General features: G+C 45.0%; 2 protein-coding genes and 1 non-coding gene across 3 annotated transcripts; 2 read left to right on the top strand and 1 right to left on the bottom strand.

Annotated features, from left to right (window-relative positions):
* The first annotated feature begins 1,805 nt into the window (after positions 1-1,805).
* Positions 1,806-5,140, top strand: GIP (gastric inhibitory polypeptide). Its single transcript, XM_065910901.1, has 4 exons — positions 1,806-1,897; positions 3,411-3,557; positions 4,119-4,208; positions 4,942-5,140. The coding sequence occupies exons 1-4, from the start codon at positions 1,806-1,808 to the stop codon at positions 5,138-5,140; spliced, it is 528 nt and encodes a 175-aa protein (XP_065766973.1).
* On the bottom strand, positions 2,987-3,059 carry TRNAF-GAA (transfer RNA phenylalanine (anticodon GAA)). The gene has a single exon. It is a non-coding gene; the product is annotated as a tRNA-Phe (tRNA).
* Positions 5,141-17,798: 12,658 nt separating the features above from the next.
* SNF8 (SNF8 subunit of ESCRT-II) lies at positions 17,799-25,776 on the top strand. Its single transcript, XM_065910745.1, has 8 exons — positions 17,799-17,953; positions 18,305-18,355; positions 20,343-20,481; positions 21,311-21,415; positions 22,005-22,077; positions 23,019-23,160; positions 24,094-24,168; positions 25,178-25,776. The coding sequence occupies exons 1-8, from the start codon at positions 17,900-17,902 to the stop codon at positions 25,313-25,315; spliced, it is 777 nt and encodes a 258-aa protein (XP_065766817.1). The 5' UTR covers positions 17,799-17,899; the 3' UTR covers positions 25,316-25,776.
* Positions 25,777-25,801: the final 25 nt, after the last annotated feature.

Genomic DNA, 25,801 nt, shown 5'->3' with positions numbered 1-25,801 from the left:
AAAGGGCGCCTCTCAACAAGTCTCCAGTCCCGGGATCAGATACCACCCTTAGCCTGAGGAAGCCTCTGTGCGATGGGGCACACAGCCTGGCTCCCAGTGCTGAACTTAGAGCCCAGGGTCTGATGGAGGGGAGCAGGGCCTCAGGGGCCCCACTCCCGTAGCAAAGACAGGGGCATATACTTCTCTCTTACAGGAGAGCAGAGCGTTTGAGCAGAGACACTTGCAGTTCATAAATCTCTCCAGTTAGAACTGAGTTGTGGCTGGCCTGCCTTGCTCTGTGTCCCCACGGTGTCCATGAACCTCTTTTCCCCATTCCGCCTGCCCCTCAGCAGGAAGGTAGCTCGAGTGGAAGTTCTCAGTTCGCAGCTCTCACTAGGAAACCCCCATCCTTCATGTTCCCTTAACCCTCTGCCTGTCACTCTCGGCCCTTTCCCCAGCCAGCTGGACCCCCTCCTAGACATCTAGATGGAGACACTGTCACGCTGACAAAGGCTTAGGCCACTGCGGCCCCACGCCCCCCAAGCCAGGAGTAGCCTGATGCCGGTGAGAGAGACCCCACTCCAGTTAGTGCCACCCTACCTGTCCCTGCCCTCACCAGGGGCATCCTTTCTAAGCGAGGACACCTATAAAGGAAGTGGGGGGGATACTGGGGCCCAGAAGGGGGAGGGGAGAAGAAAAGGGGCACTTAAGATACCCTGCCCACAGGTCAAACCCAGACAGCAGCTGGAGATTCCCAAATGTTAATCACCAATTAGCACAGTCCAAGTGGAAAGGACAACTTTATTATGTGTAAAATGGACTTAATGTGGCGGGAGCTGTGGGCTTAATTTCTTGAGATAAGATGCTTTTAGGCTAATCAGCAGATCAGTGATGCCTGGATATAAAGGAGCCAGGGCAAACTTTCCTGAGACAGGCTCTGAAGGGCCAGGAAGGAGGAGGAGAAGGCCCCTGCTCTGTCCTTCTGGGCGAGCTGGAAAGGAAGCCTGGTAAGAGAGCAGCTGGGAAGGGGTGGCAATGGATGAGATGCTGGAGATGGGTAGGTCTCGGCACCCCTGAGGTGTTCAGCACCCTAGCACTTTTCTTCTATACAAGTAATAAGAAGATGGTGCTAAGGGTTAATTTAACACCCAGGTGACAAGGCAGGAAGGCAGGGTCTTGCAGCCCACACATCTCTAGAGCTAGCTTTGGTGCTCAGGGCTTAGAAGCAAAGTTCTGCTGAAGATGCCCTGCGGAAATGGGGCTCGCCCTTGGCAGAAGCATCAGACATCCCTGAGTGGGGACAGTGAAGTCTGAGAAGTGGAGGGGGCTCCTATTTACGGTTTTCACTTTGGGCAAGAGGGCTGCAATGATTTAGGTGACAGCCAACTTGAGAGCTGGAAGGCCAGCTGGAGACTCTGGAGGTGAGAACCTTGCTAGTTCACATGCCCATGATGTCTAGCCATGGGGGCCAGGAAAGGGGGCCATCCAGACACACAAGCCTTCACTGCTTTCTCCTGCCAGGATCGCCCTCCACTGCCCTCCTTCCTCCCTGTTTAGACTCCTCCTAAAACCCCCAAAACTGGTTCACCCTTGGCCAGGTTCCACACGCCTTCTAATGTCTAACTTAATGCCAGCACCCCTCACCATCCCCGAGGTGTTTCTCCAGTGTCTTAGAAAAGCTCCAACTCCCAAGGCCTGGCCCCCAGCTTCCAGATTCCAGGCTCCAGATCTCCTAAGTGCACCACCAAACTGGCTGCTCCTTCAGCACAGGGCTTCCTCTTACCCTTGTCCTTTTCTCTCTTATCTCAGGAAAGAACCCTTGGAAGATGTTGGCCATGAAGACCTTCTCCCTGCTGGTGGTGTCTCTGCTCCTGGCGGTGGTTCTGGGGGAGAAAGAAGAGGACCACTCCAAGCTGGGGTGAGAAGGAGGGGTCAGGTGTGGGGGCTGGGGGGATGAGTGGGTTCTGGTTTTCAAGAGACAGGTAAGAAAGGGAGATATCCCAGGTCAAGAAGAAAGATGCTCAAGGGAAAGCCTTACGGTAATCGGAGTGCAGAGAGAGGCTAGAACCAGGGAGTAGTTTTTACCAGCTACTGTTGCAGCTGGAGAGATTGCAGTTAAATCTCTGGAAGGACTTCTCAGCAGTAAAGTGTCTGAAGTAGACGATAGTATCTGCCTGATGAAAGCCTTAACTGCTCATTTATTTGTGCCTTTGATCAGATTTTATAGGAAGCTTCCTGTGTGCTCGGCACAAAGGGTACACATGAAGAGTGGTCCACAAATACCACCTGTCCTCATGGAGCATATAGATCCAAGGGAAAGACAGAGACCCATCTAAACAAACTTCAAACTGTCATGAGCACTGTGAGGAGAGGCAGAGAAGGTTATGAGTGAATATAATAGGGGGAAGTATAGTGAAGGGCGGGGAAGCCTGGTGTGCTGCAGTCCATGGGGTTGCAAACAGTCAGACAGGACTTAGCGACTGAACATACACACACTTAGTAGGGGACTCTGTGTGTTGGGGAGACCAAGAGAGACATGTCTGAGTAGAGCTAGGCCTTCTCAGATGCAAGGACAAACCATATGGCCCTATCAATTTGGCCGTGTAACTTTGAGGCACGGCTGTCAGACACGTACAAGGAGAGACAACATCATGTAGAAGTTGAAGACTGTAGACCTGGACCCAGACTAGCTGAGGGTAAGCCCTGGTCACGCTTACGCAGTGTGCTAAATTAATCTCTCTGCATTGTGGTTTCATCACTCACCAAGGACATGTATGTCTACCTCCTACATAATGAATTTATGTATTAAAGGACTTGTAGAGGACCTGACTCATATGAAGTCCTGTTTTATAAGAGCTCACTATCATTAGGAAAAGCCAAAGTGAAGTCGCTCAGTTGTGTCCAGCTCTTTGTGACCCCATGGACTATAGCCTACCAGGCTCCTTCGTCCATGGAATTCTCCAGGCAAGAGTACTGGAGTGGGTTGCCATCTCCTTCCCCAGGGGATCTTCCTGACCCAGGGATTGAACCCAGGTCTCCTGCATTTCAGGCAGACGCTTTACCATCTGAGCCACCAGGGAAGCCCATTATTAGGAATCTGGGAACCAAATAACTTAATTGGGCGGCACTAGGACAGAAGGAGCAAAGGAGGGAACTGTGATTCAGTCCTTGGGGATGAGGGGAACCCCTGATCTTTGCACAGAAGCCAGAGCCTCACATACCAAGGGTACAGGAAGTGGGCTCTTGAGTTGAGGATAAAGTCCCAGAGGCTTGATGCATGGACAAGATGGTGACTCCATAAAAACTGACTCCCAAGAAATGGGCTGCTTCCTTTTCAAATGTTACCTGGTGGTGACAATCATTTATCTTTGCACTCTCTGCTCCTTCTATGGCACCCCGGTTTCCCTCTCTCGCCCCTCCCTGCCCCTCAGGTTCCACTCTAAGGCCAGTGACTCCCAGCCTCGAGCAACCAGGTATGCTGAGGGCACCTTCATCAGTGACTACAGTATCGCCATGGACAAGATCCGCCAACAAGACTTTGTGAACTGGCTACTGGCACAGAAGGGGAAGAAGAGCGAGTGAGTCGTGTGCACTCCCCACCCCCTGCTCCCTGTGCCCCGTGTAATGCCCAAGTCCAGGGGCGCCTTTCACTTAGGCGCTGATCAGGAGCTGAATTGCATGGCAGTCCAGCCTGGGCTCCTGGCTCAGGCAGCAGTATGGCCTGAGGGCAGGACGTGGGCAATTTTCCAATCCTTTTCTTCTAAGGGGAGGGGTCAGGGAAGGTGTATTGGGCTCAGAAAGGATCCCCAGGGGGCTGGGGATGAAGGCAGGGAAGCTAGCTGAACTCCCGCTGATGACTATTCGGTGGTGGCAGCTTCAGACTTTGGAAATAAGATGAGCTGATCTCATCGGTTTTCTCTTTGCAAAGTCTCTTTCCCTGCCTTTGCTGTTTGACCTGCATGGTAGCTTTTGAAAAGCTTTTCACTGGCAGCTGAAGACAAGCAGTTGGGAGGTTGACTGAAGAAAGAGGTACCCTCTGCTCCTTGGGTTGAGGTACCAAATGGTTGGAGCTTCTTTGGACTGGAGAATATCTGGAATCGCCCCTGGCTTCACCTATTCCCTAATCTTTCTTTTACCAGCTGGAAACACAACATCACCCAGAGGGAGGCAGGGACCCTAGAGCTGGCCTATCAGTCTAACAGGAAGGAGGAGGCAAAGGAGGAGCAGGGGTGAGTCGGTCCGCAGGGGAAGGGGTGGGGGTGGGGCCTCCGACTCACTCCCACCTCATTGTTCCCTTTCCCAGACTCCAGAGCAGGGCTAGGCCCCAGATAAGCATCCTCTTCTACCCAGAATTCAAAGAGGGGTCCTCACAGAGCTCCTGGAGATCAGCCCAAGCCTAAGGGAATAGCCCAGGAGGAATGGGGGTGGGGGTCCTGGGAAGGGATTTGGGGCTAGAGTTTTTAAGATTGATGACTTAACGTGCAGTCACCAAGTCAAGGAGAGGCTCGATAGGGACCTCAGAAACTGGCTTCTCCCCTTTTGTCTGCTAAGCTTCAGGAAAGCTTTTATGGAACAAGGACCCTCCCAAGGGTAACCCTCAAATCAGTTACCCTGTTTCTGTAGGAAGCTGAGGAATTGACATAGATTATTCTAAAGAGTGAACATTCCCAAAGTAATCTCTGGGGGGTTGGAATACACTCTGGGAAACTTGTAGAGGTGGGTAGGTTGGATGTCTCCCACCAGAATTGTTTGTCTTTGCTTGTATGGAAGAGCCTATATTCCCTGGCGACAGATCTGGGCGGAGCTTTGAAAGCTGAGACAACTGAGAGGCAGCTGTGTTGACTTGCACATCCCCACCCCTGCCCCACCTTGTCCCACCACAGCGAGTCCCAGCCCCTGTATTTACTCTCTCTGGGTGGGGCCTGGGCTTAAGGGGCCTGCCAGAGGCTTTCTCCTTTGTAGCTCCCTACCCAAGAACCCCAGTGATGAAGATTTGCTAAAGCTTTTACTGATTCGAGAGCTGCTGGCCTGGATGGTGGATCAGATGGAGCTCTGCAGGCTCAGGTGGGAGTTTGGCAGCTTTGGGCATCTTGCATATTGGTTGCGAGCTCTCGCTCTGGAGTCAGACGTGGGTTCAGATCTTCACCCCAACACAGGCTGACAAATTACTTACACCCTCTGAAACTTGGCATTTTTGTGAAAGTCAGGGTTATTTAAACCACTTCATAGGATTTGGTGGGGTTTCAATAAGATAATGCTAGGAAAAGGCTGAGAGCAACATCTGCAGAATACTAAGAGTGGATTCCCTGGTGGCTCAGACGGTAAAGCGTCTGCGTGAAATGTGGGAGACCCAGGTTCGATCCCTGGGTTGGTAAGATCCCCTGAACCTGGGTTGGTAAGATCCCCTGGAGAAGGAAATGGCAACCCACTCCAGTACTCTTGCCTAGAAAATTCCATGGGTGGAGGAGCCTGGTGGGCTACAGTCCACGGGGTCGCAAAGAGTCGGACACAACTGAGCGACTTCACTTTCAATGTTGACAGGTGTTAGTACCACTTTCACTTCTTCCTCAGTCTCCTCCAGGTGAGATGCTGCTCTCACCTGCCCTGCCCACCCAAAACCATACCATCCTCAGCTTTCCCTCAGTACTCTCGTGCCATGGCAACTTCTCAGTGATGAAACCCCTAGAGTTGGAAGGAACGTTGCCCTTCTCTGTAGCTCCAGCTGGTCTCAATAATCCTCAAATCCTCCTCCTCATCTAGGAAGTCTTTCAATTTATTGATATCATGTCTTAGAAGTAAGGGATGCCTCAAAACCATGGAGGGATCCAGACACTCGAACAGTGAGACAGGACACTCATTTAAGATGCAGACACCAACGTGCAGAAACCAAAACAAATTCAGACTTCGGTGATGGGAAGTTGAGGGATTGAGGGAACAAATCTGGAATGGCTTCCTGTAAGAGGGTTAGAAGGACCCTCTGTGGCCAGAACAATGGAGAAAAGAGTATGAGAAAATCTCCTTGGTAAAGTGGGTAACAGTCTCTGCACTTTTTGGAATAATTACCATTAGAAAGGCAATTTGGAGGTAGGAGGAGTTGAACTATGGCTGGGTGCCAGAATACACTTACTCTGCTGACTCTAAGCTGATATTCCCCTCCTCTCTCCACTCTGCACAGGTTTCAGTGACTCTGACCAAACCCAAGCTCAGAACTGGACTCTGCCCTTCATTTACTCAGCTCCTGCTTCAGTTCCACTCCAAGATACTCCAAAGAAACCAAACGAAGTTTAAGCTGAAATAAATGTTTGTGCTCATTGTCAAAACTTACTCACGTGTGTCTGCTGATGACTAACTGGACGTTTGTCTCTGTGTGTACACTACTCAGTGAAAAGGAGGTATGGCTCTTACCTATCTGTTAATTCATCTGTTGTTTCCATGAACACTTACTGGAAACTTAACCCAGGCAGGGATTATGCTTAACACTGGGTATACAGCAATGATGGAAACAGACACAATCATTGTCCCCAAGGGGTTTACAGTCTAGTGATGGAGACATACCTTAATCTTTAAACATACAAACAGGGACTTCCCTGGTGGTCCAGTGGCTAAGACTGTGCACTCCCAAAGCAGGGGGCCCAGGTTTGCTCCCTAGTCAAGGAACTAGATCCCACAACTAAAGAGTCTGCGTGCAACAGAGAAGCCTCATGGATGGAGTAGGCAATCAGGAGGGTGTCTCTGAGAAAATGACGTTTAAGCTGAATGAGATTTTTTAAAATATTTATTTCTTTTTGGCTGTGCTGGGTCTTCCTTGCTGGGTGGGCTTTTCTCTAGTTGCTGTGTGTGGGGGCTACTCATCGCGGTGGCTTCTTTGGTTGCGGAGCACAGCCTCTGGGGTGCACGGGCTTCAGTGGCTGTGGCCTGTGGGCTCAGTAGCTGTGGCTCCCGCGCCCTGGAGCACAGGCTCAGTAGTCATGGCGCATGTGCTCAGTTGCTTCATAGATATGGGATCTTCCCAGACTAGGGAAGGAACCCATGTTTCATGCATTGACAGGTGGATTCTTTACCACTGAACCAACAGGGAAACCCTAAGCTGAGTGAGATCTGAAGGATAAAAAGGCCAAAAGGTGAGGAGAGACAATAAATATTAGCCGGTAGTATTGTTATATGGCAAAATGGGCAACGGGGTGGAGAGAAGAGAATAAGTGGAGACTGGGCAGGTAGGCAGAAGCAGGGCTTCAAATGCCACATTAAAGCTTTGGGATTTCATCCTTAGTGTAAGCGCAGGTCCTTGAAGGAGTCTGAGCAGGGGGAAGTCAGAGAAGATCCATTTGCATCTCCAATCATACTGATGATGGTGAGAATTATATTGAGATGAAGAGGAATGAACATGAAATCCCTCTTGCAGGATTCCAGATTTCACACTAGGGAGATGGCAGGGAAGGTAAAGCAAAGTGGGAGAACTCAGTTTGTCCAAAAGTCAATACCTCTTTCTTTCTGTGACTTTCCCACCTTGCTGTGCTGCCTTCTCTCACTGCCCTGCATCCACAGAAGGCAAGGCTGTCTCTCCTTCCCACTTAGTTTAGGTTATCTTTGCTAATGCCCCCCTCTCCCCTTGATCTAGTCACGTTTCAGCAGACTAGAGTCAAACACACCTAGATTCAAATCACTCTCTAGGTCTGTGACTTGGCAAGTTAGTTCCTCTCTCTCTGATGCTGTTTCTTGTCTGTAAAAAGATTAAAAAGTACTCACTTCATAGAGTTGAAGAATTTTAAGATAATGCTTGGCACAAAGTAACTTTTGTTATTATTATTCACACATGAAACATCAATTTAAAAACATGGGGGTATTAGGACTTCTCTGGTGGTCCAGTGGTTAAGACTGCGCTTCTGGCTTCTGGTTCAAAATAGTCCAGTAGAAGGACGTGCACTCATCTCCTATAAAAAAAGCAACAAAATTGCAACTAGTTGTTGAACAACCATGGACAGGAGGACTCTGGACTCACCAAAAAAGATACCCCACATCCAAAGACAAAGAAGAAGCCACAACGAGATGGTAGCAGGGTCACAATCATGGTAAAATCAAATCCCATACTTGCCAAGTGGGTGACCCACAAACTGGAGAACAATAATTTCAAAGAAATTCTCCCACTGTTGTGAAGGTTCTGAGCCCCACGATGGCTTCCTAGCTTACGGATCCAGCAAAGGGAATTTGGGAATTTCCAGGGAATCTGACTTTGAAGGACAGTGACATTTGATTACAGGACTTCTACAAGACTAGGGGAAACAGAGGCTCAACTTTTGGAGGGCACAAACAAAATCTATGTGCACCAAGACCCAAGGGAAAGGAACAGTGACCCCACAGGAGACTGAACCAGACCTATTTGCTAGTGTTGGAGGGCCTCCTGTGGAGGCAGGTTGGCAGTGATTCACCACAGGGATGGGGCCCTGGCAGCAGCAGTCCTGAAAGCTGGTCCATGGCTTAAGTCCTCTTGGAGTTCGCCATTAACCCTACCATAGAGCCCAGAGACCCCAGGGCTGGGTGGCCTCAAACCAAAAAACTTACAGGGAGGGATCAACTTCACCCACCAAGAGGTAATTAAAGCTTTACTGAGGAAGGCCCTACCCACCAGAACAAGACACAGTTTCCCCCACATAGTCCTTCCCATCAGGAAAATTACACATTCACCAAAGGGCAGACAGAAGAAGTGAGAAGAACCACAATCTCACAGCAGTTAGAATGAAAATCACACCATAGAAAGTTAATCAGGATGAAAAAGCAGAGAGTTACGTCCCAGATGAAGGGACAAGATAAGACCCCAGAAAAACAACTAAATAAGCGGAGATAGGCAACCTTCCAGAAAAAGAATTCAGAATGATAGTGAGGATGATCCAGGATCTTGGAAACAGAATGGAGAAGATACAACAAATTTTTATCAAAGACCTAGAAAAATGGTTCCCTGGTAGTTCAGACAGTAAAGAATCTGCCTGCAATGCAAAAGACTCAAATTTAATCCATTGAGTTGGGAAGACCCTCTGGAGAAGGGAATGGCTACCCACTCCAATATTCTTGCCTTGAGAATTTCACAGACAGAGGAGCCTGGTGGGCTACAGTCCATGGGGTTGCATGGACTGTAGTCCATGGGGTGGGGTCGCAAAGGGTGGGACACGACTGAATGACTAACACTCAGAAGAACTAAAAAACAAACAGAGATGAACAATATATTAGACGGAATCAACAGCAGAACAAATGAGGCAGAACAGTTAAGTGATCTGAAGGAAAGGATGGTGCGAATCACTACTGCAGAACAGAATATAGAAAAAAGAATGAAAAAAAAAATGAAGACAGCCTAAGAGACCTCTGGGACAACATTAAAGGCACCAACATTTGCATTACAGGGGTTCCAGAAGGAAAAGAGAGAGAGAAAGGACCTGAGAAAATATTTGAAGAGATAATAGCTGAAAGCTTTCCTAACATGGGAAAGGAAATAGTCAACCAAGTCCAGGAGGCACAGAGAGTCCCAGGCAGGATAAACCCAAGGAGGAACACACTGAGACACATAGTAATCAAACTGACAAAAATCAAAGACAAAGATAAAACACTAAAAGCAACAAGGGAAAAACAACAAATAAAAAGAAACTCCTGTAAGTTATCAGCTGATTTCTCAACAGAAACACTATAAGCCAGAGGGAATAGCAAGATTATTTGAAGTGTTGAAAGGGAAGAACCTACAACCAAGAATACTCCACTCAGCAAGGAAAACTTTCCAGACAAGCCAAAGTTAAGGGAATTCAGCATCACCAAATCAGCTTTACAACAAATAATAAAGGAACTTCTCTAGGCAGGAAACACAAGAGAAGGAAAAGATCAACACAAAACAAACCCAAACAATTACCAAATGATAATGTGCATGCTAAGTCACTTCAGTACAAGAGTACGACTCTTTGCGACCCACCAGCCTCCTCTGTCCATGGGATTCTTCAAGCAAGAATACTGGAGTGGGTTGCCATGTCCTCCTCCAGGGGATCTTCCTGACCCAGGGATCAAACACACATCTCTTACATCTCCTGCATTGGTAGGCGGGTTCTTTACCCCTAGTGACACCCAGAGGACCAGGCTGCTGCTGCTGCTAAGTCACTTCAGTCATGTCCGACTCCGTGCGACCCCATAGAAGGCAGCCCACCAGGCACCCCCATCCTTGGGATTCTCTAGGCAAGAATACTGGAGTGGGTTGCCATTTCCTTCTCCACCCAGAGGACCATACATACCTATAATTACCTTAAGTGTAAATGGATTAAATGCACCAGCCAAAAGACATAGACTGGCTGGGTGGATGAAAATATGTACATGGATGCACTTCCACTTACAACACCACTTTACTTAACCCCCCAAATTGTATGTAACTATTTTATATTGTTAGGTTAATCATGTTTCCATTATGGCTTGCAACTGTAATTATCTTTTATTTTTTGCCTGACTATTGATTGTGAAAGTTGATAAGCATCTTTTACTATTGTAATTATGTAACTATTATTCACTTAATAGCATTGTATCATGACTGGCCAACAGAAAATGATAGAATTCTAAATCACTAAAACTACTATTTAATAGAAAAACCTGCAATCACTTTTTAAAATTCAGATACATATCAGAATTATCTCGAATCTTTTGAAAAATACAAATGCCCAGGTATTGCTATTTTCTCTCCAAAGCTCCAGATGTGTTTCTAATGAACAGCTATGTTTAAAAACAATTAGACTATAGGATGATTTTTTACTTTTATCTAGTTTGTTTAACTTTTTCTATTTCATATTCAGTGTTCCCATTTAATTTAGTTTATGTTTTCTAATTTCTCCATCTCTTTTTTTAATGTTCTTTCTCAAGCCTTTATCAAGCATACTAGAAAAGTTTTTGTATTCATCAGTCAGTTCAATTCAGTCGCTCAGTTGTGTCCTACTCTTTGCCACCCCAAGGACTCCAGCACACCAGGTTTTCCTGTTCAACACCAACTCCCAGAGTTTACTCAAACTCATATCTATTGCGTCGGTGATGCCATCCAACCATCTCATCCTCTGTCGCCCCCTTCTCCTCCCACCTTCAATCTTTCCCAGCGTCAGGGTCTTTTCCAATGAGTCAGTTCTTTAAATCAGGTGGCCAAAGTATTGGAGTTTCACCTTCAGCATCAGTCCTTCCAATGAATATTCAGGACTGATCTCCTTTAGGATGGACTGGTTGGATCCCCTTGTACTCCAAGGGACTCTCAAAAGTCTTCTCCACCACCACAGTTCAAAAGCATCAATTCTTTGACGCTCAGCTTTCTTTAAAGTCCACCTCTCACATCCATATATGACTACTGGGAAAACCATGCCTTTGACTAGATGGATCTTTGTTGGTAAAGTAATGTCTCTGCTTTTTAATATGCTATGTTGGTTGGTTGTAGTTTTTCTTCCAAGGAGCAAGTGTCTTTTAATTTCATGGCTGCAGTCACCATCTGAAGTGATTTTGGAGCCCCCAAAAATAAAGTCTGTCACTGTTTCCACTGTTTCCCCATCTATTTGCCATGAAGTGATGGGACCAGATGCCATGATCTTAGTTTTCTGAATACTGAGTTTTAAGGCAACTTTTTCACTCCCCTCTTTTACTTTCATCAAGAGGCTCTTTAGTTCTTCACTTTCTGCCATAAGGGTGGTGTCATCTGCGCATCTGAGGTTATTGATATTTCTCCCGGCCATCTTGATTCCAGCTTGTGCTTCATCCAGCCTGGCATTTTGCATGATGTATCCTGCATGTAAGTTAAATAAGCAGGGTGACAATAGACAGCCTTGACGTACTCCTTTCCCGATTTTGAACCAGTCTGTTGTTCCACGTACAGTTTTAACTGTTGCTTCTTGACCTGCATACAGATTTCTCAGGAGGCAGGTCAGGTGGTCTGGTATTCCCATCTCTTTAAGAATTTTCCACAGTTTGTTGTGATCCACACAGTTGAAGGCTTTGGTGTAGTCAATAAAGCAGAATCAGATGTTTTTCTGGAACTCTCTTGCTTCTTTGATGATCCAGTTGGCAGTTTGATCTCTGGTCCCTCTGCCTTTTCTAAATCCAGCTTGACCATCTGGAAGTTCACAGTTCATGTACTGTTGAAGCCTGTCTTGGAGAATTTTGAGCATTACTTTGTTAGTGTGTGAGATGTGTGTAATTGTGTGCTAGTTTGAATGTTCTTTGGCATTGCCTTTCTTTGGGAATGGGATGAAAACTGACCTTTTCCAGTCCTGTGGCCACTGCTGAGTTTTCCAGATTTGCTCGCACATTGAGTGCAACACTCTCACAGCGTCATCGTTTAGGATTTGAAATAGCTCAACTGGAATTCCATCACCTCCACTAGCTTTGTTCTTAGTGATTCAAGTGGGCTTTCTAAGGCCCACTTGACTTCACATTCCAGGATGTCTGGCTCTAGGTGAGTGACCACACCATTGTGGTTATCTGGGTCATCTTTTTTGTATAGTTCTTCTGTGTATTCATATGTATACATAAATAATATATATAATATACATTTTGGAAAACTTACAATCTTTGCCTAGCTGAACAATTTATGACATTTTGATTCTACTTGTTTGACTTAATATGAATAGAATGCTAGATTTCTAATTTATATTCATTCAAAACTTTCATATAGTTCCATGTGTTTTGGTATCTAGTATTACTGATTAAAGTCTAGAAAGTTTATTATCTTACTGATTTAAGAAAAAAATTGAATGAGGCTTGAAACTTCAAATCCAATGCTGAGAATATAAAGAAATACTATGTTCAAAAAAAAAAAATGAAAAGAAAATGGGAATTTAGACCATCAAGTTTTTGCACTTGCTCTTACATCCCTGGATATTTTCCAATGTTTCCTAGTTTATAGTCTGTGGGAACTTGAATAGAATTACAAATTATTCTACTCTTGTGTGAAAACTGTATAAATCTTAATTATGTTGAACTGGTTCATAATGCTTTTCAGGTCTACTATATCCTTCTACTTCTCTGTATATTCATTTTATTAATCCTTGAGAGTTTGATATCAAAACTCCAACTAAAAATCTTAATTTATCTACTTAAAAACTAATTTTAATATATAGTGGATCTATATGTAAACTTGTTCTGTATTTTCCAAGTCTCCTGTACATGTTATCATATTTTCATAATTTAAAAAACAAAACAAAAACACTGTGCTTCCACTGCAGAGGTAAATGGTTTTATCCCTAGACAGGGAAGTTCTGCATGCTGCATGTAGGGCCAAAAAAACCCCACAAAACCCTAAGTATTAGTTTAAAATCAGGGACTGGCCAACTGGATTGCTTGAATGGCTGGGCTGGTAAACCAAATAAGCTAAGTGAGGAGCATGTAAAACAAGGGGAGATTGGGACTGTGAAAATGGGAAAGAAATGTGACCCTAAAGGCATTCTGATGACCAAATAAAACTCCTTGGAGAACTGAATTTGCCTGAGGACTGCCAGTTTGCAATCTCTTCCAGTTGTAACCTTTTGGGTTTCCTTTCCTTTAAACTCCTCAAGTTAAAAATAAATAAATAAATAAATAAACTTGAGTTCTAAAAGTATGCATCACACAATTTAGAGCATGCCATTACTCAGAGGATATATTTTAGTGATTCTCCATGATAGAACTGACTGCACTGAGGAGGAGTTTGGATCTGTATTTCTGCAGTCTTGAGTGTCTCTGTGAGTCAATGAATCTGAAATGGTTATTTTAAAAAGTTTTGTACAACTGTCTTACTATGGGCCAGGCATTTGTGCTCAGTACTTGCTAAACATCATTTCTTTTTTCAACTTTTGGTGTTTTTTTTTTACTCTTTGCTTTTGTCCATACTAGTAAATATCAGTTTTAAAAATCATGGTGATCTCATTTAATTTAAAGCCTCATCACAATCCTTCAAGATAATGATAATGTAATAGCTGTTAACCATGCACTATACTGCCTCCATGAGGCAGAGAATTATAAGCCCATGCTCTAAGCCACTCTGCCCTAAGACCAGTGACTCACTAGTCACTTAAAGGAAGTGAGGGCATATGGGTTGGTCAGCATTCAGTGGTGTACTGGACCAAAGTGCTTCTAAGAGCATTGTGAAATTGGCAGTAATTTTGTGAGCAGGTTGCAAAAGCACTGATAGCTTGTAACAATAGCTTGAAAGGGCATACTGAGAGTATTTACACTATGGAAATTGGCAAATGCTATAAATCAGAGCACCTCTCTTCCAACCTAGAGAGGTGATTATTTACCAGTACATTACTGGTCAACAAACTTTCTCTTATAGAGGAGAACAAATGTGTCTGAAGAAGGAAATAAGCATGTCTGCTCATGGGTGCCAGTGAAGTTTATCAAGGGCCAATGTGTGTACTTCAAGAAGTATGTGTGCATTTGAGGGTGCGGGTGTGCTAAGTCTCTTCAGTCATGTATGACTCTTTGTGAGCCCATGGACTGTAACCTGTCAGGCTCATCTGCCCATGGGGATTCTCCAGGCAAGAATACTGGAGTGGGTTGCCATGCCCTCCTCAGGGTATCTTCCCAACCAGGGTTCACTTCAGTTCAGTCACTCAGTCGTGTCCAACTCTTTGTGACCCCATGAACTGCAGCACGCCAGGCCTCCCTGTCCATCACCAACTGCCGGAGTCTACCCAAACCCATGTCCATTGAGTCGGAGATGCCATCCAGCCATTTCATCCTCTCTTGTCCCCTTCTCCTCCTGCCCTCAATCTTTCCCAGCATCAGGGTCTTTTCCAATGAGTCAACTCTTCGCATGAGGTGGCCAAAGTATTGGAGTTTCAGCTTCAGCATCAGTCCTTCCAATGAACACCCAGAACTTATCTCCTTTAGGATGGACTGGTTGGATCTCCTTGCAGTCCAAGGGACTCTCAAGAGTCTTCTCCAACACCACAGTTCTCTGAAGCAATGAGTGTGAGTGAGGGGGTCAGTTTGTACATGTTAAGGAGTCACAGAGTGAAAAACGAGGTTGGTGTGTCTAGATGGCGTCAGTGAGGATCTAAAGGACTGAGTTTTTTGTGTTAAGCAGTGGCATAGTAAGAATATGAAAATATGAGGTCAAAATCAATGTGTGTATGTATGAGGTTAGCGTGTTTTTCATAATCAGGGGTGGGTAGGTAAAATGGAGGACCGAGTGTGTATGAAAGGGTGTCAAATATATGTGTTGGAGGGGACAAATCTGTGTTTGTGAAAGTAAGTTTGTGTTTAAGGGGGCTTATGTTCTATGTTCAGTATCTGAGGGTATGCATAGAGTGAACCTAAAGGTAGGACTATGATAGCCTGAATAACTGTTTCAGCCTTAGTCCTTGAATCTATTAACATTATATTCTGCTTCAAAAGAAAGGAAAACACAAAATAACAGTGCTGAATATTTTTAGCAAGATAGAGCACTATTTCTCTACCTAGAGGCAGGTAGCCTAGGGCTGGTGTGACAGCTTGTTCCATGAAATCCTCAGGGACCTAGACCCTTTGGACTCATGGCTCCCCCATCCCTCAGGGCCCCAACTGCCAACTAAATATCCTGCCACCTATCTCTGCTCCCATCCTCTTTTATTTCCTGAGGCTGTGCTGAGTGGCATGCACAATTTTAGTTCCCGATCTGTACCGCCTGAATTGGGAGCAGAGGGTCTTAACCACTGGACTGCCAGGGAAGTCCCTGCTCCCATCCATTTTTTTTTTTTTTTTTGCTGCGCTGGGGCTTCATTGTGGCACCATGGGTTTCTTTTGTTGTAGTGCAGAGGCTCAGTTGCTCTGCAGCATCTAGGATCTTAGTTCCTGACCAGGGATGGAACCTGCATCTTCCTCTTTGCAAGGTGGATTCCTAACCACTGGACCACCAAGGAAGTCCCTCAGATCCTCTTTTTATCCTTTTACTTGAAACTACTCTGGTAACATTAGTCACATTCACAGTTTTGCCTTGACCTGTAGCCCAGCCCATATCTTTCTGTAGAACTTCAAACCAGTACATCTGAATGACAATTGGCCATCTCTCCTATAATGTCACACAAACCTCAATTTCAGCATTTTCAAAACCACCCAGTTTTGAAACTTCTCAAACCATTCAACTTCATCTTGTAGTCTATTCTACCTTTCTGAATGGCACCACCCTGTTGCCTAAGCCAGCAAACTGAACATCCTGCTAAGTTTTCCCACCCACTCTGCCCCCATCTCAGGCTTCCCTGGTAGCTCAGCTGGTAAAGAATCTGCCCGCAATGTGGGAGACCTCTGGGTCGTGACAATCTGATGGAGAAGGGATAGGTTACCCACTCTAGTATTCTTGGGCTTCCCCGGTGGCTCAGCTGGTAAAGAATGCACCTGCAATGCGGGAGACCTGGATTTGATCCCTGGGTTGGAAAGATCCTCTGGAGAAGGGAACAGCTACCCACTCCAGTATTCTGGCCTGGAGAATTTCACAGACTGTATAGTCTGTGGGGTCACAAAGAGTCGGACACGACTGAGCGACTTTCACTCACTGCCTCTGTCTGATCAGTTTTACCATCCCACCTTGATACGTCCTGAATTTGTCCCATTCTCTCTATCCTTACTGCCACCATCTTAGTTCCCCCTTACCATTTCTTCTTTGGACTGCTACAACTGACTCAAAAATTAAGTCTAGGTTGCCATTAATTTTCCTGTAACAAAAATTTATTACTACTGCCTGACTTAAGAAACCTCCATTGGCTCCTCTAAACCTCTACTGGCTCCTCCTTTGCAAGACTCAATACTGTTATGGAAATCACCTACTTAAAAAAAAAAAAAAAGAAAGAAAAGTGAAAAGTGTTATTCCTGTCTCCCTCTGCTACCTCAAGAACTGTAGCCCGCCAGGCTCTTCTGTCTATGAGATGTTCCAGGCAAGAATACTGGAGTGGGTAGCAATTCCCTTCTCCAGGGGATCTTCCTGACCCAGGGATCAAACTCAGGTCTCCTGCATTACAGGCAGATTCTTTACCACCTGAGCCACAAGGGAAGCCCTCAGAACTCACCTATGGAGCTTTCTCAACACACAGAGAGGTGATTCTATCACAGACCTGATGAATAACAAACACAGCTGATATTCATGTGCCAGGCATTGTACTAAATGCTTTGTTATATATTTTCTGGCTTATTTCTCATAACTTCATGAGTAGCTATTACTCTTTCACAACTGTGGATGGAACAAAAGTGATTAAGGGATTTGCCTAAAGTTCCCTGGTGGCTCAGCGATAAAGAATCCGCCTGCCAATGCAAGAGACACGAGTTCCATCTCTGGGTGGGGAAGAGCCCCCTGGAGAAGAAAATGGCAACCCACTCCAGTAAATCCCTTGGACAGAGGAGGCTGGCCGGCTATGGTCCATGGGGTCTTAAGAGTAGCACACGACTTAAAGAGACTAAACAACAACTGGATCATATGTAGTGGAAGCTACGAGCTAGGTAAACTAATTCCACAGTCCAAGTTCTTAACTACAAGGCCTTCCCCAGTCAGAAGCTCTGAGTGATTCCAAAAAGTAAACCTTATTAGCATAGAATGGATTGCTGTCTGCTTAATACGGAATCCTTGGCGTCCAACTTAGCGAATGGCACTCAGCAGACAGCCAATAAAGAGTGGCGAATCTCTACTTGGAAGCTGGGGTGGCAGTTGAGGACGGTCACAGGAAGTTAAGAGGATCCGAGGAGTACACGTGGGTAGGAACACCCGGCCACAGTTTTGCAGCTCCTTCCCGGCGCAAGAGGCGGGGCCACTCGGCCCCTGGCAGTGGGCGATCTCAACTCCCGCAGCCGGAAGTCTTGACGTAACTTCCGTCGCGCGAAGATGACGCATACACGCGCTTCCGCGTCGGGGAGCCGGTGGCGGATCCCGGGACGTGGAGACCCGGGGTCCCGGCAGCTGGACGGCCCGCGGGCCACGGCGGGGATGCACCGTCGTGGGGTGGGAGCTGGCGCCATCGCCAAGAAGAAGCTTGCCGAGGTGAGGGGAAGAAGGCGGGCCCACAGCCACCCCTTACTCGCGAGAGACAAATCTCTCCGAGCAGAGCTCTATACCCTCAAATAGCCTCCAAAGAATTTGACGTGGGCTTCTCGGATCCCAGGGAGCTGAGTTTCTCCAGCTCCCGGTGGATTGGAATGTCACCATCCCCAGAACCATCAGTCCTTTCCCCCACGCCCCCCAGTTTGATTACAAGGGAGTCGTCTGTTCCCTCCTCTCCCTAAGAAAAACCATTTGCGAGACCCTCCTCTTTTCATACTTCTGCGGAGGCAATACAAGTGGGAGCCCGCAGCATCCATTCTCTCAACTCATCCTGGTCTCTTTGCCTGACAGGCCAAGTACAAGGAGCGAGGGAGTGTCTTGGCTGAGGACCAACTGGCCCAGGTGAGTAGGTTGGAGGGCTCCAGGTAACAAAGGAGATACCATAAGGTTGGGCAGGACTCCTCTGATATAAACCAGATTGTTTGGATCAACCAAAAATAGGGTATTTGGCAAATCCTGATTTCTGTGCTGCTCAGATCATTTAGGTGACTTGCTAATAACAACAATAGCTGACATCTTTGAATGATTACCTACTTTTAGCATCCCAGGCATATGTCCATTTTCTTTAGGTACACTGTCTTGTTCATTCCTCTCGACAGTTCTATCAGGAAAGAACTCTGTTCTTTGCAGCTTAGAATTGAGGGCACTGAGGTGTTAAGTGCTTTATCCAAGGTTACATAGATAGTAAGTGGTAGATTTCTCTTGGTAAGTAAGTGGTAGAAAACTTCAGCCATGTCAGTGGCTGAAGATTTCCTACTGTGTGAATGCTTCAAAATTGATTATTAGACGCGTCTTTGATTTGCGTCTTTTGAGTTTTGACTTTAAATGCCAAAGAATAACATGGAAATATTGCCTAACCTCTGACACCCACCACCATCACATCTAGGTGCGTACCAGAAGTGTGTGACAGTAACGAGGGTGTGGTTCCTGCAGTTTCCTTCTCTAGTACCTTCCCTTTACTGTACATGCCCTCCAGTGTACTCACTTATTTTTCCTGGTGAAGAAAAGGAGGCAGTGAGGCAGGGAAATGGGGCCCTTGAACTAAGGAAAGAAGGTAGACACAAGCTGTGCTCTTCAATAGGTCCCACTCATGGAGGGAGATAACATGCAGGAATCAACTGGAAATGGTGACTATAATAACATGTAAATTTTTAATAGGAGAAAATGAGATGCTGGGCCAGGAGTGGTTATTCTTGGTGGCTTGTAGATAGGCTTTGTTAATTAGGGAAAGAGGAGTAATGCAAATAGGAAATCAGAATATCCCCTGAAGCTAAAAAGAATGTAGCTTTAGAATGTAATGTGGTAGACTGTAGACTCACAACCTCCTCAGAGATTCTTTATCCAGGGTTAGCCTCAAGGAGGTCCTTGACCCACAGATTGATTCAACAACACACCTGATTCATACCAGGCTTCCTTACTCTCCTATCTAGCTTTTCTGTCAGTTGCTGAAGATTTCCCACTGTGTGAAAGCTGCAAAATTGATTATTAGGTGCATCTTCAATTAATTAATTTCATTAGATTTTTAAAAAAATTTTACTTTATATTGGAATATAGTTGATTTACAATGTTCTGTTAGATTCAGATGTATAGCATGTTGAGTCAGTTACATATATATCTATTCTTTTTCAGATTCTTTCCCCATGTAGGTCATCATAGAATATTGAGTAGAGTTCCTTATGCTATACAGTAGGTCATCGTTTGTAGGTCCTTCAGTTTAATAACATTTCCCCCCCCGCCCCCCACCCCCACCCCCCGGGAAAAGAAAAGCACTTACAACATGTTATATAATAAGAGTTGTTAAGAGAGTAAATCCTAAGAGTTCTCATCACAAGGGAAAACATTTTTTTCTATTTCTGTAATTTTCTATCTGAATGATAGATATTCACAGAACTTAACTGTGATCATTTCATGATGTATATGAGTCAGATAATTATGTCATATAATGCTGTATATACAGTGCTGTAAGTCAATTTTATCTCAATAAAACTGAAAGAAAGTGAATGAATGAGTAAATAAGAAAAATTTTAGAAAAGAAAGAATGGGAAAGAAAGAATTGTTAGATGCATCCTGACTTTAGAACAGAAACACACAGGGAAAAAATGTGTATTTTAGAATTGAAGCAACATTACAGCATCTTGTTTCTGTTATAGCAGAACTGTGAAGAAGAGGCAGGAAAAAAAGGGAAGGGAACAGTGAACAGTATAATGGTAGTCCTGACGACAGTAGGTTATTTCAGCCTTTGCCGTGCCACTGGCCCAGGGGCCTACTCTTGGCATTCAGTTATCACTTGTTTGGGTTGCCCCTAACCTTCCCCTTGTTCATCCTGCAGATGTCAAAGCAGTTGGACATGTTCAAGACCAACCTGGAAGAATTTGCCAGCAAACACAAGCAGGAGATCCGGAAGAATCCTGAGTTCCGGGTGCAGTTTCAAGACATGTGTGCCACAATTGGGGTGGATCCTCTGGCCTGTAAGGAATCCGTAGGGGTGCAGTGTTCCAGGGTTGCTAAGGGACAGAGCTCACCTAGTTGTCCTCACTGTTGCTGGAGCATCTTCTGCGAAGGCTTACAGGGAGATTCAGAGGATGTTCTCTATAGGGAGTACCTAGCAGGATGACTGTCCAGCTTGATGGGAACAGTGGAGAGGTTGGAGTGCAGGCCGAGTGGACAGTGTGCATGATCTTCCCTGGAATGATGTGCTCTGGGATTTTTTTATGGCTGTTTTTTCCCTTTATTAAAAAAAAATATATTTAGTTTTGATAAAAGTGGTATGTGTTTCAGTCAGTCAACAAAGAAAATAAAAGGAGAAAGTAAAAGTCTTTTGACCCTGCCCGTTATTGCAGAGATAAAGTATGGTTAAGGTATATTTACTTTCTAGACACCTTCATCATATTTATAAATTATTTTTTAAAGATATATGGGGTTATGCTGTAATTACTACTTTATAACCTGGAGTTTTTACTCAATAAAATATCTTCAGTGGATTTTCCAATGCCATGTCTGCTTATTCTTTCTCTTAGCTTTGTCTAGACCATATGTCCCATTATATTTCACTCTGTATATCCTGAGCCAGACATAGCAGCCAAATAGAACTGCTTTTTATATTGCCCACCTTTAAAACTTTCTGAGCCGGTTGTTTAGTAGGAATAACCAAGAGTTAGATTGTGTTGAGCATCCTGAGTCCAGGAGGTCTTAACACTGGGCAGAGAAGACTTCCCATAGAGTAGATGTTTTAATCTAGCTTTGAAAGAAAAAGTTGTAACTAATAAATAACCTAGCTTTTGTCTTTTTGTCTTTTAGCTGGAAAAGGATTTTGGTCTGAGATGCTAGGCGTGGGAGACTTCTATTATGAGCTGGGTGTCCAGATTACTGAAGTGTGCCTGGCCCTGAAGCACCGGAATGGAGGTGAGGGTGGCTGAATGGAGTCCTGTGGACTGGGCTTTGGGCTTCTCTGAGAGGGAAAAAAAAATCTTGAAAAATGCTTTTTCCTGTCTGGCAGTCTGCAGGCCAATAGGGTCTTGAGAAGCTATTTGGTCCTGAGAAGCACGAGTGCTTCATGCAGTTGAGTTCATGGCTGGTCTCCATGGCCAGCGGTAAACATGAATGATTCTATTCTCCAAAGGTCTTTGGTCAGGAAAGCTTAGCCCCTAGTTGGTACAGAACATATAGGGAGGTAGAAAATAGGCCTTTCCCTCGATAGATGATATGTCTGGGTTATGATTTTCTCATTAGTAACGGTAGGCCTGCTCTGCTTCTCCAAGGTGTGTTGATGCCAACTGAGTCTCTTTGCTCCCCAAATGTGACCTTCAAAATTGTCATCCAGTGGTGTCATCTTAATAAGCATACTGAATGGTCTTAAAGCTTAAAACCAGTTAGAAATCATTGGCTGTAGACACAGCCTTGGTGTCAAGAGAACAGTTTTTCAGATATGATGCTGACTTTTTAAGTCATAAAGGTAATCCTTCAACTGCTTTCTGTCCCCCCTCTCCAATAGGTCTGATAACTTTGGAGGAACTGCATCAACAGGTGTTAAAAGGAAGGGGCAAATTCGCCCAGGATGTCAGCCAGTAGGTTTTGTCTTCCACCCTCTTGGGAGTATAGAAAGGTCTTTAAAAATCAGGTGGAAATCTTTTCTTCTTACTATTTGTAGGTCTAGGCTAGTTTAGAAATCTTTTTTTATTCCTCTTTATGATCAGAAGAAACGTTTTTATTTTAGAAAACTGAAAAGAGATATAAAAAACCAAACCACCCATTGTTTCTCAGCTGAGAGATTATTACTATTAAACATTTTGATTGACTTTCTTCTAAGCATGCATAAATATGTGAATGTGTGTGTATACACGCACATTTTTTTTAACCATACTTGAGGTGGTGTATACTCTTGATGTTATTTGTGGTCAAGGCGATTAGAGCAAGCACTGAGAAAGGCTGGGGAAAGGAGTTGAGCTCAGAAGATGGGTCTAAATTGCCCTGGTTCACTAGCCTTTATGCATGACTCCCATTTGAGAAAAGGTGAAAAAAGCTAATCAGTATGTAGACTGCATATGTAGTCTGCACATTTTCAGATGTGGATTTTCTTCTCTAATTTCACTTGTCAACTAAGAAATCAGAAAATCTAACACTGCTGGGTCTGAATTTCCAAATGGCAGTAATCAGCTGGGTTGCCCCCTTTCAAATAGAGAAGCATTCTGTATTTTGCCATAGTTCACACTACTCCCTATTAAGTTCAGCTCGCTTTTTCACGTTTCCTGATGGGCTCCTAGAAGCAAGTTTTTATCTCTGGTGTTGGAATGGCTTGCTGAATGGAAAGCCTGACTCCTCTACCATCTCCCTTGAATGTCCAGGCACCGTTTGGTGCACATTAACCCTTCCTTTTTACCGATGTAGTTAAATGTTGTGCAGACTTGTGAGTCTTCCATCAGGGTATCCTGCCTAGGGCAGAGCTGAAACTGCACTGTTGCTAGGACTGGTCTGCCAGGGATCTTTACGCAGCTGTTCCTCACCTCAGAGACGACCTGATCAGGGCCATCAAGAAACTAAAGGCACTCGGCACTGGCTTCGGCATCATCCCTGTGGGTGGCACTTACCTCATTCAGTCTGTTCCTGCTGAGCTCAATATGGATCACACTGTGGTGCTGCAGCTGGCGGAGGTACCGGTGTGCCTTCTGAGAGAGTGTGTGTGTGTGTGTGTGTGTGTGTGTGTGTGTGTGTGTGAGTGCGTGTGCATGGCAGTCTGGGAAGGTATTTTCTGATCTCCTCCCCACCATCACTCATGCCTTTTGCTGCAGCTGTCTAATGGATGCACTACTCAGACCTGTGCTTATTTAGCAGATGTTTATTGAGCAGCTACAGTGCAAATCACTGGGCCAGGCTGTAGGGGCGAATAAACATGAGTACCACATAGTTCCTGCTCTCAGAGAGCTTCCATTCTAGTGGGGGAGGAGACAGACATGCAGACCACTGACTGAATATCCCTGGTGAACAGATTTTTTTGATGTCTCCGTAAAACTACTTTGTGGATTCTTTGAAAAAAATTTGTAATCTTGTTTGCCATCCTCCTGTTCCTTAATACTGCCTTAAGCTGTACCGTCTTCCTGCAGATCCTTATCACGTGTTTAGGGAAGACATGTTCCGTTTTCTCAGTGCTGTAGTGTAGACTAGAGCTGAACAAGGGAGGGAGGGGGCTTTTCTGGGTTGGGGAATGGTTTGGGTGAAGCTGGACAAGGGCTGAATTCTTAATTATTTTAGATTATGATCAGTTTTGATGATCATCATTCCTTCCTACCAGTTAATCATTCTGAATCTTTCTTTGCCATACTCTCGAGTTCTCTGGTAAAAGTCTACATTAATATTTAGTACCAGGGATTCTACTTAAGACTGAGCACCTCAGTCTGCCTACCTCTGTCATCCTGAAAATCACTTCTTAACTTCTGCCAGGACCTCTAAACTTTCTTTTCTGTGCTCCCTTAGGCTTTACCCAAGGGCTGGTCCCCCTCCTGTCTGAATAAATTACTTGTCCCTGGGCAGATGCTGGATTCTAAGGGAAAGCACACACTTAACTCATTCCCCGTTCCTTCCTTCAGAAAAATGGCTATGTGACTGTCAGTGATATCAAGGCCAGTCTTAAATGGGAGACGGAGCGAGCGCGGCAAGTGCTGGTACGTGACTTTTGGAATGGCTGAGAAAAGATGGGCCCCCAGATGGGAGGAGGTGGGTAGACAGGTACCACTCAGGCAAGGGCTGCAGCTTCTAACTCCTTGCCTTGAAGGCTGCTGCTACCACACAGAAGTAATCCCAGTGTTTCTCTGCAGATGGTACAGAGAGGTAGAACTCACAAAGGAGGGGGCTTCAAACACTGGCACATAGGTACAGCCAGCCTGCCACTGGGGAGTCACCAACACCTTCTCATGACCTGTAGAGCCTGGTCAGACGGTTAATGTGGTTTGACTGAAATTAACAGTTGATATAGAGTGAAGGGAACTATTAACTAATGATATTACATTTCTATGATTAGTGCATTTATATATAGTTTTATATATACAAGTTTCCTGGTACTAATGAAAGACTAATGTGAAGAGAGAGTAGCATGAACATGTAGGAGCCCTGGCTTTCAACATCCTTACCTGGGCAGTTAAACTAAAGACTTAACTTCATCTGTGAAGTGGGGATGACACAAACATTTGTTTAATAATATTGGGTCAAACCAACCCATCTGGAGCATATTTTCAGTTACAGGAACTGTGAGTCCATTCTAATACAGATTTTCCATTAACTTCTCCAGAAGGGTTTCCCTGTCTTGTAGCTGTCTGTTACTCAGTAAGTTAACTGAAAGTTAGTGATCTCCATTTTGTTTTTGGGAATGGAGTCAGTGATTTACTCAAGGCCATGTAGCAAATGTTTCTGTGGCCCTACCTTCCTTCCACAACATCCCCCTTTGTCATGATCCGCTTTCCCAGCAGCACAGATTAAGCAGCTTGGTAGTATTTCTCACACAGCGGGCAAAGATCTAGGTTAAACACATCATTCCAGTTTGGCTGTGTGGATATGTGAAGGCACTCTTGTAGATTTAGTTTGAAAACGCTACTGAAGCCAAGATAGGTTTGAGGATTATATACCCTACTTTGTGGAAACTCCCCTTTCTCAACTGACTTTTCCTTTTTCCACCAGGAACACCTGCTGAAGGAAGGGCTGGCTTGGCTGGACCTGCAGGCCCCAGGGGAGGCCCACTACTGGCTGCCAGCTCTCTTCACAGACCTCTACTCCCAGGAGATTACAGCAGAGGAGGCCAGAGAAGCGCTTCCTTGACTGGGAATGAAGTGGGCACAGCAACAGGCAGGGAGAAGAGGGAGGAGCTGGTGGTGAATAAAACCTGGACAACTTTGTTTTAAAAAAGAACCAAAAAAACCCCCACGAAAAATTCCAAGTTTTTTCCTTCCCCTAATATTCTTCATTCATTACTTTATTATTTTTTTAAAGTGCCTTCACATTGCATTTTTATTGGAGAAAACCTTGTTTATCCACTAAGGGTAACCTGAGTAACAGAGAACAGCGAGCGCATATAAAATGACTTGCACAGGTCATCTACTACAAGGTCATGGTAGAGCCGGGCCTAGAATGAAGGCTGTCTTATCTCCTGGCTAAGACAGTTAGTCTCTGTAGCCTTGAGACATAAATTCTAGTCTCTGTTAATTCTAACCCCTTCCTCACAAGATGTTATCTCAAATGAGCAGACCCTAATAGGCCAATAAATATTCACTTTCAGTCTCTTCCAGCTTCCTCTGTAGAGGTTCC

This window comes from Muntiacus reevesi, chromosome 18 (assembly GCF_963930625.1).
Source record: "Muntiacus reevesi chromosome 18, mMunRee1.1, whole genome shotgun sequence".
NCBI lineage: Eukaryota > Metazoa > Chordata > Mammalia > Artiodactyla > Cervidae > Muntiacus > Muntiacus reevesi.
Note: the sequence above shows the minus strand (reverse complement) of the source record. Positions and strands in the feature narration are given on the sequence as shown.